Source organism: Eptatretus burgeri, chromosome 6, assembly GCF_056783735.1.
Source record: "Eptatretus burgeri isolate ZD-2024b chromosome 6, Ebu_testis_v1, whole genome shotgun sequence".
NCBI lineage: Eukaryota > Metazoa > Chordata > Myxini > Myxiniformes > Myxinidae > Eptatretus > Eptatretus burgeri.
In genome coordinates, this window is record NC_140966.1 from 26702228 (window position 1) to 26723932 (window position 21705).

General features: G+C 43.5%; 1 protein-coding gene across 1 annotated transcript in view; it reads right to left on the bottom strand.

The window, feature by feature from the left end:
* The window catches only part of LOC147024430 (lysine-specific demethylase 4C-like), a 39817-nt gene that overhangs the window by 2330 nt on the left and 15782 nt on the right, over positions 1-21705 (bottom strand). The window contains exons 6-7 of the mRNA XM_085884373.1: positions 17572-17767; positions 620-696 (exon numbers count right to left, since the gene is read on the bottom strand). Coding sequence (XP_085740499.1) covers positions 620-696; positions 17572-17767 — 273 coding nt within the window. The remainder of the gene's footprint in view (positions 1-619; positions 697-17571; positions 17768-21705) is intronic.

A 21705-nucleotide genomic window follows, 5' to 3' on the forward strand; every position in this document is an offset into this window, starting at 1 on the left:
AAAATCTGAAACCTGCCATCGGGTCGGCACAATCATTTCTGCAACTGGTTAAACATAATTTTACATGCAATGCATTCTGACCTGTGTAAATACAACATGACATGCAGGCATGTGCCACATTGACAGTAACACAGAAAGCCAGCTGTAAATCAATCATTTTCTACCATGCAGCATCATAGTTGCAAGGCTAAAGTTGTTCCGCTGTCCCCAAGGGTGATTATCCAGAGAAAGACAACACCTTTTCACCCTCATGCCTGGTGTTGAGCTTAATGGTAAGGGTGGTAGGCTTGGGATCCTAGGGTCCTGAGTTAAAATCCTGCTTTGCTGTTGAATTAATTCCAGGTAGAGTTGACTCAGCCTGTCATCCTTCTGAGGTTGGCAAAATGAGTACCAGCTTACTGGGATGATTGAGCCATTCGAGTATCCTGTGTCGGAGTGGCGACCCCTCCAGGATTGTGCCCAATAGCCCAGGAGACTGCTTCAGCAGCACCGATGCTCTGTACAGAGCATGGTTCCAATGGGTTTGGATTTTTCACCCTCCTGCTGTGATTATCCTTTCTCAAATTCCATCTATCACCTGCCCACCTGCACAGCAAGGACAAAAGCAAAGATAACTTACTGCGGTCCAGGCCTCAGCCGCACAGCGTGAGCATTTCCAGCCATCTGTGATGGTGTGGGATGGAACACCATAGCAACCTGCAAGCACACACGTGGTTGGCCTCATGGGCGCCGGGACAAGGCACCGTTGTGACGCACAGCAACACGACAATTAGCACACCATCTGCCAAGACTGGCTGACTATGGCACCGAGCGTGGATTAAGTATGGCAAAGGGATGCATGCCGATTTCATGGCGACCCACAGCAAATTGTGGCATACCCCTCAGAAAGCCCCCCCTCCCCTCTTATATCCAGTGGAGCTGCCCTAAACAGATGCACCAAGACTGTTCTAATGCAACTCGTGTCATCAGTTGAATTACTCATTTACATTTAAGAAGGATCTATTTTGTGGTTAAAATGTAGCAAATGAAGGAACACAAACAGAAGCAGTTAAAGCTTCCTGGGCCTGAATAAAGCATGCCACATTCTTTCTCGAATTATGAATCAATTTACCTCACAAATCACCAATTTGGGGTACTCAAGACATGGATACAATGTGAGGTGAAGAAAGTGTGAGGGGCCTGGAGGAAGGAGGGGGGGGCTAAAAAAACTTCTAACTCAGTGGGCATTGTTCCAACTGGTCAGCAGAATAAATAAATAAAAACTTCAGTCTTGTACAGGTGTTCTTCTTTGGCATAATCACCAAAATGAAAATAAAGTTTAAACCACAAGGTTAATGACTAGGCCTCTGTATATTGTTTGACTTTAAATTACAGGAGAGTGACAAACTAATCTTGATGGGAAATAGCTTTAGTCAAGAGGATTGAAAGCTGTGGTTTGAAAGTGCCTCCAAAGAAAACTTTTTACTTCCGATCTTGATGAAATTTGGTATGTGGGTACAGGTCGATGAGTGATACCCAACGACATATTTTTTCCCGGATTCGAGGTCAGGGTCAAGGTCACGAGGTCACGAAAGTTGTGAAAGTCACCATTTTCAAAATCTATCTAGTCTGTCATTTTAGGAGATATCTGGCAACGGTTCATCGATTATGATAGTAAAAAACATTATAGAGATGACCGTCACCCCCACACGGGGGGTAATTTTTCAATTTGTTTTCTCTTCAACTGCTTGAGCGAGTGACATAAAACTTTCAATATATGAGCGTCTACCCATGGATACATTTTTTAACAAACTTGCATGAGGATTGGATGGAAAATGTGGCCAGCATTTCAAAAGTAAAAAAAAAAAATCTGTTTTCTGTAGGCATGGATTGTAGGGTGTTTCACATTGGTGCTGTAACCGATGCCCAAATTAAGCCCTCCGATACCACTCACACGTAAGAAATAACGCTGTAGGGAACGTATCTCCACGTACACAATGGTATAATGACCCCCTTTAGTGCATTGTTAATTTGTGCTGTCTTATTCAGAAACACATCCTGAATGCAAAGTGAGGTATTACTGCATAAAATAATTACAAAAAATGAAGGATTGAACTTCAATAAACCATTCAAACGTTACATCTTCTTAACTAATACAATCATACTATATTAAATAATACAATAATGTGTAGTGTGTAGCGTATAGCGTAGGTGTATTGTATGAGTGCGTGTATGTATGCATGTATTTATGTATGCATGTATGCGTTTATGAATGTATGTATATCTGCGTGTATGTGTGTATGGGTGTATGTATGCGTGTGTGTATGCGTGTATGTGTGCATGCATGTATGTATGTGTGTATGTATGTATGTGTGTATGGGTGTATGTAAGTATGCGTGTATGTATGTATATGTATGTGTGTAGGTGTATGTATGTATGTGTGTATGTATGTATACATGTATGTAAGTGTGTGTATGTATGTGTATGTATGTTTGTATGTATGCATGTATGTATGTGTATGTATGTGTGCATGTATGCATGAATGTATGTGTGTATGTGTATGTGTATGTATGTGTGTATGTATGCATGCATGTATGTGTGTATATATGTATGCGTGTATGTATGTGTGTATGTCTGTATGTATGTGTGTATGTATACATATGTATGTGTGGAAGAAAAATAATTATATTCATGTACTCTCAATTATAATTGTTGCTGGTGCTTTATAAATTCAATTTTTATGCTCCAGTCGAATTGGCTGTCAGTTCTGTTTCCCTTTACCCAAGAGTCTTTTGACCGAAATATTGATAAAAGGAATGTCTTACGATGAAACAAGGTGACCTGGTTGATAGCACTGCAACTTTTGCCATGATTATGTCATTCTCTTTGTGGACACGTATTGCAGTTTGAGTTATTTTGCCTAATGCTCATCAGCTAACCCTGTAGTTGAGTTGCCAAATGTCTCCCCTCCCATTCTTTGGAATGTCAAGTTGTGTACAAGAAGAATTGATTTGGGCTTTTGTTTTTAGTGAAGTCCATTTGAATGTTTCAGTCAAGCATTCAATGTTCTTCCTCTGTATATACGACATTAAAGATTCTCCTTTGGTATGCTGATCCAACTTGTGGAAATCGAGTTATTTTCCACAACAATTTTGGCGACTCCGGCGGGACCTGAACCCCGGCAGGACTGGGAACAGCATCATCTGGCATAACAGCAAGCAAGTGGCCACTTAAGATGTTTGCTCTTACTTCAGATCGGATGCTGCATCTCTCAGCCAAATGGGTAATGTGGTACTTCATTGATAGGAGAGGTATACAAAGGAGAACCTTTAGTGATAGGTCTGAGAGGATCCTGCGGTTCGAGACAGCTTAAGCCCATGGGTCTGAACAGAGATCAGGGATCTCTTAACGGGGAGTTCGAGTCTCCGCCGTACCTTGAGCGAGTTTGGTCCTCAGCTCACTGTGCTGTACTCAGTACAGCAGAGGCAGAGGGGAAAGGCCATCCCCTCTGGCCAAAAGGAGGGGGTTGGAGTCCCACCTCTGCAAAGAGAGGGTTAATGCCCCTGCTCGCTAAAAAGGTTCAAGTCCCCAAGGGGGAGAACGAATAAGTGTTATGAATGTTTGTTGAGTTACCTGTTTGGATTTCTGTTTGTTCATTGTAGTCACTGGAAGTTTGCTTGCTGTGAAATTGTTGCATTGTATTGTGTGGAGGTGTTACGGATTCGTAAATCCAATAGTTTTGTATTAAGGAGTTACCTCTTTGGACGGATTTGTGAATGCAACGTGATTGGAAATGTTGAGTTTTGTGTTCAGGACGTAAGTTGAGTATCCCAACCTAGAATTCTTGTATGTTTGTATTTATATCTGATTTGGATGCGCACTGATATGCATTGATCTGCATGTAGCACAAAGTGAGTGTTGAAATGGAGTGTGTGCGAGTCCAGTAGATTTTACTGGAATAAATCGTGCTCTGTTGTGTATTGTGACCTGTGAAGCTTATGGGAATGAATGAGTACGGAAAGTGGAGATAAGGATTGGTCGTCACTGTACACTGTGAAGACTCTGGATGAGGCGAAGTGCACACGTCGATTCCAGAGGTAAAACGATGACAACTGACTCTTCACACACTGTTGCATCTTTGGCATGGACACAAATAACTGGGTATATGTAAGCTTGTATTGAAAGACAGAGCCCTAACATTGTGCTGCAAACTATTTGGAGTGCAGGGCGGATGTCATTGAGAGCGTTTTAAGACTAGATTGAGAGGTGGTGTGTGTGTGAATTCAATCTTGGTGAAAATCTGAATTAGAAGCGATTGTGAGCTCGATCAGGAACTGAAGATTACTGTACGATATCATACATGAATGTCTTGTGAGAAATGATATTGCAACAACTAAAGAAACTTCAGGCAGAGAGTTAAAGCAGCCTGGCTGTTTGTGGTTTGGTTAAGTGCTCATGATGAGACCACTTTGGCTTGGGGCCACTTGCTTGGTGCTGATAAAAACCAAGGTCACGAATCTCCCTGAAGGGGCCAACACAAAAATGGAAGGAGAAATGTGTGTTCCCTGCCTTGGATAGACGCTGAAGCAAGTGTTGAAGTTTTATTTAAAAGCCATAGGGATTTTGGATAAATTGTGAAAGAACAATTGTGAATGTGGAATATATTAAGAACATGAAGTCCATTTAGGAGACTCCCTATCGCTGGCATTATGAGACAAAAATAAATTGATGAAAAGTGGGAATTTGCCTCCAATAACTCAGCCAGGCAAGCTGAGGTCTTACAAGCAGCTGTTCGTACTGCTAGACAAGATTTATGGGTACTGGAACCCCCCCCCCCATTCAATTCATATGCAGATTCAAAGGGGGGGGGACAATGCCCCAGAGAAAAAAAATGGCCCCAAAATGCGAGTGCTGTTGTCATTAAAAAAAAAAAACTCGCATCTCAAGTGTGTGTGTGTGTGTGTGTGTGTGTGTGTGTGTGTGTGTGTGTGTGTGTGTGTGTGTGTGTGTGTGTGTGTGTGCGCGTGTGCGCGTGTGCGCGTGTGTGCGTGTGTGCGCGTGTGCGCGTGTGCGCGTGTGTGCGTGTGTGCGTGTGTGCGTGTGTGCGTGTGTTTTACCCACGGCACAGTTGGGGGGGGGGGTGGGGGCTACTGTGTTGAAATGCACATGCGTGTGAGAAATGTTTCCAAAATTTTGATTTGAATCGTAACCATTGTACTTAAAATGTGACCGAAATATAGAAATGTGATTTGGAATGATTTTAAAGTGATTTGATGATGTTTAGCACATAGGGTGATTCACAGATGATTCATGATCCCTCGGATGGACGTTAAACTAGGCGTGCTGTCTTAATTAGTCTGTGAATGTTAAAGTTAATGGATGTTAAAGACAAATTCCTGCCAAAACTACTGCTGGGAAGGCAATGGCAAACAACCCAGTGTAACCCTTTGATCGATTCAGGCAGGTAAAATTCATTGCATATATGGATGAAATAATGTTACCTCTTACAATGATTGATCTGTTAACCAAGTACAAATAAGATGACAATGAAGAAAATTGTGTTAAAATCCAGACAAAGCTAGATGGCTAGTGTACAGACTGGCTGGCCGGTGCTCTTTAAACACACAGCAATTGCAGGCCTTATCAGAAGAACATTCCAATCCTTTGCCTGCCAAGGTCGAGCTTTTTGTGAGGGAAGCGGACAGAAAAACATATCTGTTGTCTTTATATGGGCCTCTATCTGTAAGGGTAAATTCATTATATTTAATTGGACAATTTTATTTATTGTCACAATGACAGACCATAAAGCTGTTTAAGTGAAATTGGATAAATAATGCACTCAAAAGGTGGAGTTTTAACGTAATGTTCATCTGGAGTAGCCAATCAGGAGAAAGAGGGACCACTTGAGAGCTAAAGGCCCAGTCACACCTTGACGTTTTAGCCAGCTTATGCCGATTTTTGGACAATTTGTGTAAAACGCTGGTACACGTCGAATAAGTTATGGGTAAGTTTTGATAACATTGAGAGCACGCTGAAAAACACTGCCATACGTTGTAGTACGCTGGCTTTAAACGTTCTACTTTTCGGTTGTCCTCAAATTTTCCATGCTTGAAATTTTAAGACATATGCCAGCGTATGATTCACATGTTCCGCATAACGCTGGCCATAAGTTGTAGGCACGTTACGCGATCGTTGACACACGTCGACACACGTTACTTGTAAGTTACTCATAAGTCAAAACACGTCGAGGTAATGTTTGCGTACCCGAAACTTATTTCTAACCTATGAGTAACGTGTTGTACTCACGTTACGCGATCGGTGACACACATCGACACACGTTACTTGTAAGGTGCTCATAAGTCGAAACACGTCAAGGTAATGGTTAGCGTCAGTGTTCCAGACTCCCTGTTTTTTTTTTTTTTTTTTGTTTTTTTTCTTTTCTTCCTTCCTTCGGTATGATGGTGATTTTGACACTTTGATTTCTAGTGCGGTTATAATATAATATAATTAATAGGCTGCCGCTCAACGATTTAAATCAGAACTGCACTGTACACTGAACACCGTCATACCGAAGAAAAAAAAAACCCGTGAGTCTGGAACACTGACGCTAACCATTACCTTAACGCGTTTTGACTTATGAGCACCTTACAAGTAACGTGTGTCGATGTTTGTCAACGATCGCATATCGTGCGTACAACTTATTCCCATCGCATGCGGAGCGTGTGTCATACGGCAAGTACGTCGTAAAATTTTCAACATGTTTAAAATTACAAGACGTACTCCATTTAATACGACGTATGATAGCATACTTTAGTGTTCTAGTCACGCATACCAAACTTACCCATACCGTATTCGCCGTGCGCCAGCATTTTAGACGCATTTTTCAGAGGTCGGCATACGCTGGCAAGATCGCCAAGGTGTGACTGCGATGTTGACACTTCGATTTCTGCGGCGGTTATGATTTGAATCGTTGTGCGGCAGCCTTTTCATAACCTACGCCACGTCATCGTCGGCGATGCGTGCAGCGCGCTATGCATAAGTTAGACTATCGTTGGGCATAGGTTGTGAAGGCCGACAACAGGTTCAGCATTCGTTGGTATAAGTTATCTATAACACAACAAAACGTTCTGTGTCCGTTACGAATACGTTATGCATAAGACGAGGTCGTTATGAATACGTCCGAATCTTTCAAAAAAAACATCAAAAAGTTCAACGTAAGCCAGTGTTTTACATACATTTTAATACGTTGCCATTGCTGGCTAAAACGTCAAGGTGTGACTGGGCCTTAACAGCAGGTATCATGTCATGATGCTAACAGCAGTTCAAATCTCCCATGCTTCCCCCACAACAGTGATAAACATTATTTGGGGAAAAGATGGGGAAGGTTCCACCGAGATAGCTACATGTACGGACGGAGTGTTTTGAGCTACAAATTGAGTGCCATTCGCCTGATGACTCAACTTTGACAAATGATTTGACAATTTTTGTACACCTGTTTAAAAACAGAAGTTTAAATTGTATTTATTTGTTTTGATAAAGGAATGGATTTGTATTTAAAAGGTCAGAGGACGTGATTCGATGGCTTGTGAATGTGTGCTGGTTATATTGCAGCATGTTGCTGTTTTGGTGAGAGAAGTGGATAAGAAAAGGACAATGTCAGAGATTTAAAATGTTGATGGAATTCTGAATAGTGATGAGAGAGGTTGGTTATACATTATTTTTCCGAGATATTTCAGCTCCATTGACCATGAGAAATGGATGCTCATTTGATTGATGAAACAATATTAGCATTTGGTATAAATAAACTGTTTAGAGAAATTTTGTATTTCTTAACCATATTGGCAAGTTTTGTTCCCAAATGTTTCCAAATGGACATTCTGCAGCCAAAGTGTGGTCTGCAGCTCGGCAACTTGATGTCAAGGCTCAACGGCGTGGAACTCTTACGATGGGGGAGCGCCAGAATAGTTAAAGGGAATCCCCAACGGAGCACCGAGGCCAAACACCAGTCTTGGTGAAGTTGAAATCAACTTTAATAACACACACGATACAACGTGCCCGGCTTGGCCAAACCTTCCACGATACAGCACCCCTGCACGGTAACCCCGTGCACCACGCTCACACGACGGATGAAACCACGTACTGTAGTGGCGTAACCACTTTTTTTTTTACAAGGTCATTTATCTATCATGCTTGGTGTTATAAATGAAGAAAGTAGGTGACAGTACATGGCTTCAAATACTGAGGTAGAGTACACAAAGTTAAACAAGGATAATGGTCACTTAACCTGGAGGAGGTCACATAAATCATGTACCAGTCAGTCAGATATACTGAGACCATCACCGGGTAGACTGCCCTACAGTCTCGGGGATTATTCTGCCCCATGACAGTTTCTGCAAGCACTGTGACCACAATATGACTCAAAGAATCCAAAATAAAATCCTTGAAGTGTTTGGGCTGGTAACGTACAAGGTTGGAGCGTCTTGGTGTCCAGACGGTTGGGGACACCGTTGGATGTTCCTCACAGGTGTCGCCGATGGCTTTGGAGTAACCAGGTCTACAGGTGTCAAGCCTCGGGGATGCATCAGAACCTAGATCTGGTACCTGGCTACTCGGGATTGGGAAGGATTCAGCACTGTGGGCAGGTGAAGACAGCTCATAGGGGATGAATGGGGGGTCTGGTGGTTTTGTTGCTGGCTGGAGGCATACGTCCTCGGTTTGTTGTGCAACACCATATCCTCGATTGTGAGGGAGTGGGAGCGTATCCTTCCAGTAGTCTGGGACTTTGTAGCATTCAGACTTTTTCACCCGATAAGCTGCACTCCTCAATTGGGACCCCACAAATTTACGTATGTTGCACTAGGGTCCATCAGTGGCAGAGACGAGGTAGCGGTTTCTTGCGCATGACTTGTTACAATCAGAGTACAAATAGATCAAATCACCAACTTCCACCGACACATTGGGCTTGACGGACCCCATGGGTGCCTTCGACTTCTCACTATGGGGGTGGTTAATGGAACAAAGACGGTGTTGGGCTTGTATCATTTGTAAGTCTGAGAAAGGGATTTGTTGATTGGTGAACTGATCCCGCTGGCACCACATCTCTCGGGCCGAGAGTCCCCATGCACGAACTCGTGAGTTCATACTGGCGGTGGCCAGTGCGAGGGTTAGTGGAGTTCCTCGTCCTCCTATCGGCTCCTGTCGTAGAAGTTCTTCTTCACATTCACGAACTGCTTTCTCGGCGATGGGATTCTTGTTGGGATTTTTAATGCGACCAATCTCTATGCACATCCGGTGTTGTTTAAGAAGCTCATCGTGGACCAGACGTGTGAAGCCGGGAGCCGGATCGGTGCGGATGACAGCATGTGGTCCATCCAATGGCCGGAGCTCTATGCATAAGCAGATCAAGTTGTCGCGGAGAGTGACGTGTTGTTCATTCTCCACAATGCACGATGTAGTGTCGGAAGTGGAACATTCTCGCAATATAAGAACTAGCTGGTGATTGCGTTTGATGATATCTGCTGCGAAGGATACACCAACAGCACCAGAGGGTTCTCCAGTGGACTGCTTGGTAATGGTATGAGGAATGTTGTGCAATGCAGCACACTGGTGACACCTTGAGGTAACCTGATCGATTGCTCTATCCAAGTCAAGAGCATAAAAATAGCGGTGAATGACAGAACTGAGTTGATGACGACTCGGGTGATCCAGTTGAATGTGTAATGCCGTTAGTAAGCCATTGACTACCTGACGTGGGACAATAATGCACTCACATGCCGAGGACAAGGGCTTGTCCCGACGGACTACAACTAGGCCATCTTTGGAAAGTGAGGCAACCTGGAGGTAACGTTTGACATCCTTGATATTGGTTGTTTTCTTCAATGGGCGGGTGCCCTGAATCAGATGGGCATGAGTCCGACTTAAGTCTGTGCACTCTGCCTGAACTGCTATCCAAGCAGTTCTGTTGGTGAAGGGCAGTTTGGTTCGGCCGGAAATAATGTCTTGGGCTGACACTTGCAGGACTACAGCCTCCTCCTCGCGTCTTATGAATGCACAAATTTGACAGGAGGTGTCGGTACAGTCTGGTGCATTGCGGCTGGCAAAATCAGATGGGGCATTGGCGGATCCTGCGAGGTGTCGTACGGTCGCTTGATAACGGCTGACGGTGGACAGGAATGTGGATAGACGAGGGCTCGCTGAAAACTCGCCATGACAGAGCTTCTCATACGCTTGTACGCACGGCTTGCTATCAGTGAGGATGGATGCATGATGTTTAGATACGATAATGAAGGGACTGAAGTGTTTTACTGATACAGCAATGGAAAGGGCCTCCACTTCACATGGCAACCAGGTAGGTTGGCATCCGCATAACTTTGCGCTAAAAAGAACCCACAAGGTGAGGTCTTCAATTGCGCGTGATGTACAGAGTTGATCCAATGCTGTGTTTTTTGACAGAACCATCCGTCACGATGCATAGCTGATCAAGTGGACGAGGAAGAGTAATTGTACAAGCTGACGAAAGGGCAGCTTGGGCTCTGTGGAAGGCAGAATGTAACTCATCAGTCCACACAACTCTGTCCAGTGATTGCCATCCAGCCACATCATCCAAGGGGGATAAGAGAGCGGAGCAGTTGGGGATAACACGAGCGAGAACCTTAAATGCCCCGATAAAGGATCTCATTCCCCTGACCTTCTCAGGAGCCGAACAAGTAGAGAGTGTAGCCACACGGTGTGGGCTGGCCTGGATAGTACCACTAGACCAGATCCATCCTAAGATGGTGGTGCTCTTTGGACATACAACTGTCTTCGTAGCAGAGAGGCGAAGTCGACATTTACGCAGAGCCTGCAACACCATTCTCCAGTTCTGGAGAAGTTCGTCCAATATGTCACCACCTCAATAGAGGCCGTCAGCGAGTTTGGCGACGGTCCCCTTCTCTAAGAGATCACCAAGGATGCGACACATGAGTTCTTCGAGTGCCGTCTCTGATCCAGGCATACCCATAGCAGATCTGGTATACAGACGTATTCCCCGGAAGGGTGTGGCTACACCACAGAAGTTCATGGACTGGTGAGATAATGGGATTTGGTAGAAGGCACTCGTAAGGTCGGTAGTAATTAGATACTTCCACTGAGCAATTTTGCGGAGGATGGAATCTACGTTTGGCATAAGAGAGGGTTGAGGCTTGCTGTATCGGCCCACATCAGCAAAGGCTGTGACTAAGTGGAACCCGCCACTGGGCTTCTTGATCAAGAATGAAGGATTCAGGTATTCCACAGTAATCCCCATGTCCTCAGGGCGAGCAAAGACTTCAAGCTTTTCTAGTTCATCAAATTTGTGTTGTAGTTCACACAGTTTATCTTGCGCATACTGTGGTAGACGGCCTTTGCGTTGGAGGCTGAACAGGGCCCATGTTAACAACAGCCTCAAAGGGGCCTGCAGCACCATTGTAGCCTTGGAACACTGGGTCAAACACTTCATCATACTCTTCAAGAAGGGCACAAAACTTTGATCGTGTGTCAGGAGCGAACATGTTGTCAGGGTCGAGGGTGACAGTCGAAGAGTCTCCTGAGAGTGAAGTGAGTGTGCGTTTTAATTTGGCGGGGGGGGGGGGCTGGTCTCGGTATAGTCATCTGGGTGTTCTTCGGGTATGTACACAGGGTGGATTTGGCAAAATTGCTCATGTCGTTTGAGATCTCGTGGTTCGTTAGTTAAATTGGGGATCCGAACCTTCCCGCTGATGCTACGGATGACACTTGGTGGGGGCCAGTACTCAATGGGTCGCAGCGACCTCACACTGGGGGCATCCGTGCGAGGTTCGAGTGCGAACACTGAGTCGATACTCGACACGTCACATGGAAGGATCATTTTGATAAACTCACCAGGCCACAGAGTAGTGTGGGGTGGGGCACGTACGACATGAGCTTGGCGTACTTCATGGCGATTAAGGCTCCCTTCCTGAGAACCATAAACGTATGTGGTGCAGTCACCCAGGATAACTTGATGCTTCGCAGGGTGGATTGAGATGTCATTAGACACCATGGAAGGTGTTCCTGCTGGTACTTCTACGTCAAGATTTTCGACAACCAGGCCCTCAAACTGAAATTCCCTTCCGTCACGAGTCAGTGTCAGTCTGGTCTCACCAACCACTTGAAGAGGGGAAGACCCATCAGCCGGACGAGCGGACTGTGCACTCTTCTGAATCTTGGCTCCAAACCTCCTTACAGTTGTCTCACGAATCAGGTTACCCGTGGCCCCACTGTCGGTGGTAACTCGGGTTGTGTGGTGGCCGTGGAAAGGTGTCTAAATATGGAGACTGGCGAGTCTGGACACGCGAGATCGTGGACGGTTCTGTATAGTCTATGTTATTAACTACCTTGTCCATATGGGCATACGTTATGTCTCCAGACTCATCGTCTGACTCTTCAGTTATGTAAGCCACATGGCGTGCTCTGGCGATGTACCGACAATCTCATTCGGGGAGGAAAGGACACTCACTGAGGAAATGACTGTAATCAGTGCGGCGTACTTGTTTGCAGAGGGGACAGGACTTCGTAAGGTTGTTGGAACGAGTCCCCGAAAAGACTTGACGAGGTTTTGACGATGATGGGAACGATGCCGGGCGGTTGACCTGTGGTCGAGAAGTTGAAGTGTGCAAGGACGTTGTTTCTTCAGCAGCATGGAGCTCATCTAATCGTGAGTCAAGCGCCTGGGATATCTCCGGTTTGATGGAGGCTAAAGTGCGGGACCTGAGTTCAGTTCCATAGCGTGGTTTGACGAGTCCGGGGAGTCCACTGTGGACAAGGCGAAGCCATGTGAGCACAATAAAGTTCTCCAACGAGGGTGATAATTCCTCATCTTCCGTGATCGCCTGGTTATGGTGGAAGATGCTGCCATCTTGTCGAAGCAAGTTATCCTCCACAAACGCCATCAGGCGTTGGTATAAGTCTTCATGGCGCTCTTCGGGGTTATGGCGTATCGCTGCAAAGTCAATGAAGTGTGCGCCTGTCGACTGGAATCCAAAATGTTGTCGAATCGATTGCCATATGTTGACTACAGAGGTGGAGTTTCGGACTATGGTGTTGCGGGATATCACAGGGCAGTAGTTTGCAATCTGACCCAGCATAAGTTCCAGTACGGTGACTTTCTGTTGGGCACTGTGACGCTGCACAATGGGGACATCCTCACCATCATCCACAAGTCCACGAAGAGGGAATGCTCTGCTCTTCTTCTCCCAGGTGACGCCCTCAGTGAGGATGGGAGCAAAGTTGGGATTGAGTGATAAAATATAAAGAAAATTGTCTCCAATTTTCGAATGAGTTCACCGTTTCACTCTTGCTAAGTGACCACTGCTTTGGTGCACGGTGTGTGGTGGCCATTTTGACGACGGGCACGTTGTACAGACGATGTTTATGACACAGCTACAGAGTGAGCTGATTGGCCGCTCACCTTCTTGTGAGGTGCGATTGGGGTTCGAAGATGGCTCTCGTAACAGTGACGTTCTGCCGATCGCCGTCTCCGGGGTGAAGAGTGCGTGGAATCTTATCCCGACGCTGCCACCACGCCACAATGGTTAAAGGGAATCCCCAAGGGAGCACTGAAGCCAAAGACCAGTCTTGGTGAGGTTGAAATCAACTTTAATAGCACACACGATACAACGTGCCCGGCTAGGCCAAACCTTCCACGATACAGCACCCCTGCACAGTAACCCCGTGCACCACGCTCGCACGACGGATTAAACCACGTACTGTACTAGCGGAGTTTGCAGAGCTGAGAGCCCGAGAAAGACTTCCAAAATAATCACCCTGTGATGACAATGATGGTCATGCTACTTGTTAATTAGTGTAATTATAACAACCTAGTTTTGAATTAGCAGTGTGCTTTGACCTGTATGGTAATGATGGGATACTCTTATGGTCAATGGGACAAACAAGTGATATTCATGATAATGTTTGCATGCACCGGGTTTGTTGTCACATACATAAACATGGGGAACAGTAAGCAATTACTGGGAGTTGTGTGCGGTAACTTGGTTAATTACATTCAGACTCAGCTCATAAAAAAGGGAACTCATTGAGAACACTGGAGGCACATGATTTTTGTGTTCATTGTGTCTTTTCCTCCATGACAATTCGTAATGGTATTCGAACCATCATGTTTCTTTTGGTTATAATTAATATTAACTTTTGTTTTGGAATTACAAATTGAGAAACCTTTTATCATACAAGTCTCACAATCCTAATTTAAATGTATTGGGGTCTTCAAGTGACAGAGTATTCTCCCTATCTGTTTTTCCTAACTTCTTGAATGGATCGAAATTTGCGGAGTAATTAGAGTCCGTATCATTAAACCAGTGACTTGGGACACATGTGAATGATTGGTTATATCACAATAAGGTTATTGATAACTTGTAGTGATTGATTGATATATTGTCAATCACTGTCACTATGGACCTTGTTGATTTGTTAATTGAGGGGAGGGAAAAGTTACTGATAATTGAATCGAGATAATATATTAAGTTGAGGTACTTAAAAAATATTGAAAGAAGGTCTCTGTTATTAAATTCATCAACAGATTGGTCAATATTACATATTAGGAATCATAAGTTAACTGCAAGGGCAAAACAAAGTTATGAGGGAAAGCAGCATGGTATTTACATAACCATAATGCAGAATGGCTGGAAGAGTGGCTGGACCAACAGCAATAATGAAATCAATAAATGGAATTAGGAATTGTACCATGTACTGCAAAAGCTTCCATATTTTGTGGAAAATAAACAAACAAAAAGGATAAACAAGAATTATGTGGAGTACAGAAGGCATTACTATGTGAAATGAATGTTAAATCGGTCAGAGTGTAAGAATTATATTATTGAAAAGATTGCGATGATGCCACAAGCCAATTTAAATATTACCTGTTTTATTTGTTTTCTGATTAATTGGACAGGTGCATGATTTTTGAATAAGTGGTACTTCTTGTACGTTTAGTAATACAAGTTGAGGTATTTCTAACACCGACTTGACCATCTTTCATCAGCACGGAAGTGCTAAGTTAGCTGGGAAAATAAATAAATAATGGCAGTTGCTCTGGAACTGCTTGTGAATGAAACTGTGGATTGTTTAGCAGATATTGATTGCAAATGTTAAAATGGTAACTGTGCAAAATCGAATCGCTTTGGATTCGGTACTTGCTCCAAAAAAAGGGGGAACCTGTCCTCTTGTTGGGTTTGAGTGTTGTTGTACTTATCGCTCAGACAAATTAAAATACATTGAAGAAAAAAGAAGTAGCTAACTTTCATAATTATTGGACAGATGATGGAATATTTTTCTTGACTAGAAGGGATTTTCTTTTTTTTTGAAGGATGATGAAAAGAATTGACGATTGCAAATTGGAACCCTGATAAATAGTTTCCCTTTCTACATGGAAATAGCAAATGAGATGAATGTTTTTGAGTGTACAAACAACTGAGATTTCTGTATATTTTAGCATGTCGTTTTGGTGTGAAAAACGAGGAAAGGAAAGGGATATAATTTTGATATAACATATAATGCAAGTTAAATACTTCTCTGAGAACCTTTGTCAGTCTTACTGAAATACATGAGCCCATGATGTTTATTGATTGGCATGTTTAATCGATGCTTAACCTTGATTTTGTTTGTTTCGGAGTGTTGAGAGCAGTTGAACTATGCAGCGTATGATTTCATCTAATGAAGCTTTGGAAGAACTTCCACTGAAAGATTGGACAATGGGGAGAACCCAGATTTGGGTGATTGGGCATCCAACACGTGATAATGACACGACCCCCTTCCTGAGGAGATAAGATGAGCATGTTAAAGAAAAAGGAAAAAAAAAAAAAACCACTGAAGAGAAGGCTGGACAAGTCAAACCACAGCACAGCAAAGACTTGCATCGCCGTTGCATGGTGCCTGCCTGGAAGAATGTCCCCAACCACACTCACAAATTGCTGCTCTGCAGATACATCGTGAACTTGCTGTGGTCGCACAATGCACAATGAATGCCCTGAAGGTCCACACGGCGAGTCATCTGCAACATGTGTTCAATGGTGCGAGTGGGGCTCGTGCAACCATCGCAGCTGCCTCCAACGTGAACAGCTCGCTTGGTGAATCAAACCTGATTGCACAAACTGCTGCTACGAGTCCTCAAACTCTGCTGGGGCTGGATCTCTGGGTCACCTTTTGAGTCCTTTTCCTCTCGTTCAATCCTGTGTCGGGCCCAAGCTCGTACCTGCCAAGATATACCTTCTCTGCAGCTCAAGGAGTGCTTTGACTGTGTTTCCCGTTGGGTGCTGCTCTATCTACACCCTAACTGGCTTATCTTCTGGCCTCGGGTAGCATGTCTTTTCGATTTGTGACACCTGCTGACGAACAGGCCATGAATTAAATGGAAACGCACTCACTAACCTGGCTGGGACACTATTGAAATGGTCGTCATCCAGAATTCTTCTCCTATGAGCACTCGCTGCCATTGTTGATTGAACTTGTGTGTATGCATGCATGTATGTGGGTATGCATGTATGTGTGCATATATGTATGCATGTATATATGCGTGTATGCATGTGTGTATGTATGTATGCATGTTTGTATACGTGTATCTATGTATGCGTGTGAGTATGCATGTATGTATATATGTATGCATGTGTGTATGTGTGTATGCATGTTTGTATACGTGTATCTATGTATGCGTGTGAGTATGCGTGTATGTATATATGTATGCATGTGTGTATGTGTGTTTGCGTGTATGTGTGCATGTATGTATGTGTGCATGTATGTATGTATGTGTGTATGTATGTGTATGTATGTATGTGTGTGTACATGTGTATGTATGTGTGCATGTATGTATGCATGTTTGTGTGTATGTATGTGTGTATGTATGTGTATGTATGTATGTATGTATGTATGTATGTATGCATGTGCGTATGTGTGTACGTATGTATGTATGTACGCCCCGAGAAAGGGGCGGGGGAGCGAGAAAGTGGCGGGGGAGCGAGAAAGGGGCGGGGGAGCGAGAAAGGGGCGGGGGAGCGAGAAAGGGGCGGGGGAGCGAGAAAGGAGTGGAGGGGTGAGAAAGATATAATGATTTTTTTTTTTTTTAATCTGGAACAAATTTTTTTTTGAGATTATGATATGCAAATTAATTTCAAAGATGGTGTGCATATGAATGAAACTGCAGTATTTGGATAGCGCAGTGCCTGAGAAGATTCTGGGGGTCAAAAGCAAGATGGATAATGCAGAGCCTAACCCCTCAACAGATTACGATGCAGACACAGACCATAGAAACGAAATGGTTGAGAGCAAGAAAAAAGTAAAATGGTGAAAAGGAAATTTTTAAAATGGGTACGTTTATAAGAATCGTCCAAAAATAATGGATATTAAAGTCCAGCAGAACTTTTCAAATACAGTACAAGGGCATAAAAAAGGGGGACAAGAAATTTGCAAACGATGTTTGCTGCCAAAGGGGGCCATGTTCAACAATGACAGAGCAGTGTATGCACAGAAGAGTCAAGGAGAAAGGTAAATGGAAGTAGGAAGGCAGAATGATAAAAGGCAAGGGTGAGTGTAAATAATGCTCAAGCTTACTGCTGTGAACTTGTAAGCAGCACTTGGCACAAGCGATGAGTGGGCTTGTGCCATCCTCGCTCAGGAGTGAGCTGCCAGGAAGTGGATCGGTGTTTTCGCCACTGGAGGCAAAGCAAACCTCAGGAATAAGTGGCTTACTGGGCGGACGGTCGTTCGGTGCTGGCATGGTCTCGTTGAAATTGTCAGCAGCCTCAGCCTGCAAGACATGCAAGCAAACCAACGAATTTAGAAAAGGTATTGGTCGGAGGATGAAGGAGGAGGGGCAGCGGATAGGAGAGGAAGTTTGGGGGGTGGGGGAGGGAGCAGAGGATTAAAAAAACAAAAAGGTGGAAGGGGAATGGGGCTGGAGCATTTTACCAGTAGCCGTAAGGCAGAACAAACTGCTTTTCAGGCTCAATTCTTAATCATATCAACTGCCTTTGGTTGCAAAAGCAGCCAAAGCAAATGAAATGAGAAAAAAAAAATGCTTCGCTCAGACAAGATTTTAGCCGCCAAAGATGCAATCACAGATTTGTTTAACTCATGAATCAGAGCTACGTGCAAAGGTTTAATAAGTCATGCATGGCATCTTTGTCTGCAAGCTTGGAGGTGGTCTGTGCCCTTGGCTGGGGTATTATTGATTGCCTGCTTCATCACTAGAAACAAGCAAAAGCAAGAATTTTTTATATTTTTTTTAATGATCAAATACCCTCAATGAAAACGTGCTTGCAGGAAAAGGGCGTTCAGGAAAGCAAGACATGATTTTTCGGATCATACTTGTTTGAGATAAGCTGCAGATGATGCATTCAAGTTGATCTCAGGAAGAAAAAAAAAACAAAAAAACAAACTGTAAAACCTTCTGAGGGTTTTCACGAGGACACACTCTTGATTAATGAAGCAGAAAACTTCACACTTGGTCAAACAGTAACACCATTTCCCACATCCATCAAAACAAAGCACTGGTCTTCAATAACCCAGCTTGACTGGAGAATAGCAATCCGGTCTATTTCTCAATTAAAGGCTGTAAAAGTGTCGAAAGTCTATCAGCACTGATAGCTGAGCAAATTATTTTAGTTTCCTTTTTCTATTCACAATTCTAGAGTAAAAGTGAGAGTGCAACACATTTCTCAGGCAGAATAGAGTTGAGTGGCAAAGAGACATCGGCACTAAGCTTTCCCTGCACCCAGGACAGCAAGCAATATTCTGTCAGCTGCAAAGTATGGAAGTACTTGCTCTCCAATCCTCCCCTTCACTGCTTGTGACAAGCCTGCCATAACTCAGTACCAAAGCAATGACAAGGTTGATGCATGCATGTTTTGAAAGTGTGGTGATGTGGGAGTTTCATCTGCCATTCTATTGCTGGCCTGAAATAAAGGGAACACAATGCTGTGGCACACCACAGGAACAATACATTCTGACATGCTGGGATAGCTGTACATTGTTTAGGAGGCGAACGGGGCGAAACGGGGTTTAGGAGGCGAAATAAAAATTTGGTCCAACGGACCAATGGGCCCACTAGTTTCATAAATGATGGGGAAACCTTCATATGTATGATGCATAGAAGAAAGACAGACAGCATTGTATAAACTACAACGGCCCTCAGTAGAGTGGATACCTCCGCCAGTCTGAACAGTTTTCGTTTTGTATCCCACTGATAGGCCGGATCTGCATACGGACTTCAACAAAAATCTAATTTGCTTATTCTTGTCACCTGCCCAACTCATCCACCATGTTTTGTCTGAATCTGTCCATAACTGTTTGATATATCATGCTCACTCTGCACTGTATCTTTTTTGTTTTTGGCCACATCTCTTAATGGTGAAGAATCATTTAAATTACCTAATGTATCTTCTGATGTTCGACCTCTTAACCCAAAAATCGAATCGGTTCATCTTTGCATCATTATACTATACTTGTACCAAGTTTGATTTAAATCCCTTCAACTGTTCTCAATGGTTGTAGAATGGTTGATTATTTCAGGGTATTTCTATGTATTGGACACGTTTTAAGATTTTCAGAGGGTTTTAGGCTCCTGAGGGGGTTAAGGACCCACAAAATACCCCCAATTTTGGCAGTTTTTGTGCAATTTTAGCAAAAACTTGAACGTTTTCTGTTATTAAATGCCCAATATATGTTTTAAAAGTGCTAAATTTGATTATTTTCATCAGGCAGCATATCTCATTAAAGAACATGTCAGTTAAACTATGATAGAATGTTCACAATCAGGTAAATTAACCCTTTCTCTGACGTGCGCGGTTCGAGTGAAAATTATTATTTTTCTAAAATCGGCATCTTTTATGCAAAAATGAACTGTTATCATGGAAAATATCAGGGTTACTATTAGAAATTGATATTATGCAAGGTATTTCATTGACTTTTATGCTGCCAAGGGGTAAAAGACCCCCGGGATACCTCCAAATCGGCATTTTTTAAAACTAATTTTATGCCACAATTGCATCTTTTTTCGCATGATATTGTCATTACATGTTATAACAGTCCCAAGTCTGATTTGATGAACCAGTCAGATTTTATCCAGGTTCAACTGCAATTTCATTCATGAGACAAAGATTCACACCTTTGAGAAAATCTATTCAATATGTTTATATTGTTGCACAGTGAAACCCACTCATGAATCTTTCAATACTGATCACATCTAAATATCGAAAACAGTGTCTATCATTTTCATTTTCCTGTTGTACAACATTGCTGTGATTGTTGCAGTCAGTGCAGCTACATACGTCAATGCACTCCAGTCCTGCAAGGACACAAGGGCACATTCTCCCGTTTTCACAGTTTTTGTCAGTGCAGTAGAGGTGTGTTAAGTCTCGAACCTCAGCTGGAGCGGAATCTTGAGTATACATAATCTGGGTAATTCCACCACCTTCACAAGTGGACCAGCCATGACCAACTGGTGATATCAACGGTGGGTTAGCAACATGGCTGTCACACAAAATCTTGGTTTGATACTTGGCCCGTAGGATGTTCTGCTTGAATGCATCCTCGGTTGGGGGAAGTATAGATGCTGGCTTGTCTGTGGTCGTGGCCAAATGGAAACGTAGATCATTCAATGAATCCAAGTCTTTGCCTTTTTTCCATACATCAGAAGCACAAATTTCCGTGACTATGAAACACAAGTGTCTATATCAGCCTCATGAAATTCTTTCATATCTGACAATGCTTGTGCATTCTTGATCAGTGTAGAATAAGCTGTTCGCTTCCCAATTCTGTTGAAAGAACATGTGGTGTCACACCCAGTGATAGCGTGTATGGCAAGGAGACACTCACAAACAGTCTGTCATAACTGAGCAACTATCTCATGGACTGGAATGCATCTCTCCTTTCCAGAATGCCCAGCGTACATGTATAACTTGTCAGTCAGCTGTTCTCCACTAGAATCGTACATCAACAGTACCAAGACATCCGTGTCATCACAGCGAACAATGACCCTTGAATGGTCACGTGAGAGACTGACGACATGGAGGATTATCCTAGTATCTGCTTCCTCCTGTGTACTCTGAAGAGAGTCAATGGATGAGACTCCGAGTGGTTGTTCTTTCACCAGCTTGCCATCACCAAAACCACCGGCCAGAATAATTTATTTCTCGTTTGGTAATTGTTCGTAATTGTCCAATATATGTTGAGAGATGAAGTTTGCTCGGCTGGACTTGTTGCCTCCACTTTTCAGAAACTGGCGGTACTTTGGAACCTGTCTGCCTCCTTGAATCTAGTATGTTAGTACGATGTTGTTGGCACCCCTCCCGCTGCCTTTCGGATGATTTGATTGAGATCTCGACATCATAGCGATCAAAGATTACTGTAATGCTACTGATATCCAATGAAGGATTCCTGAAAAGTCGTAATAGTTGTTTCTGAACTATTGTTGCTAAATCTTGGAATGTTGTGAAGTGATTTTCATCCAAACTGAATCATAGCCATCCCATCAATTATATTATGTATGCGGATGATGTGGGTTCAGGTACTGCCGAGATTTGTGGCAGCTGTGCTGGAAGGTCCACACAATTTTCCTCAAGCTTCTTGGTAAGGTCAGCTTTTGCAGTTTTCCTCATCGACCCATCTTCATGAAAGAGTGCTCGTGGCACGGCGGCCAGTTCGTAACAAAGTACCTTCCTCAAATCGACATTACGACTCTGAGAC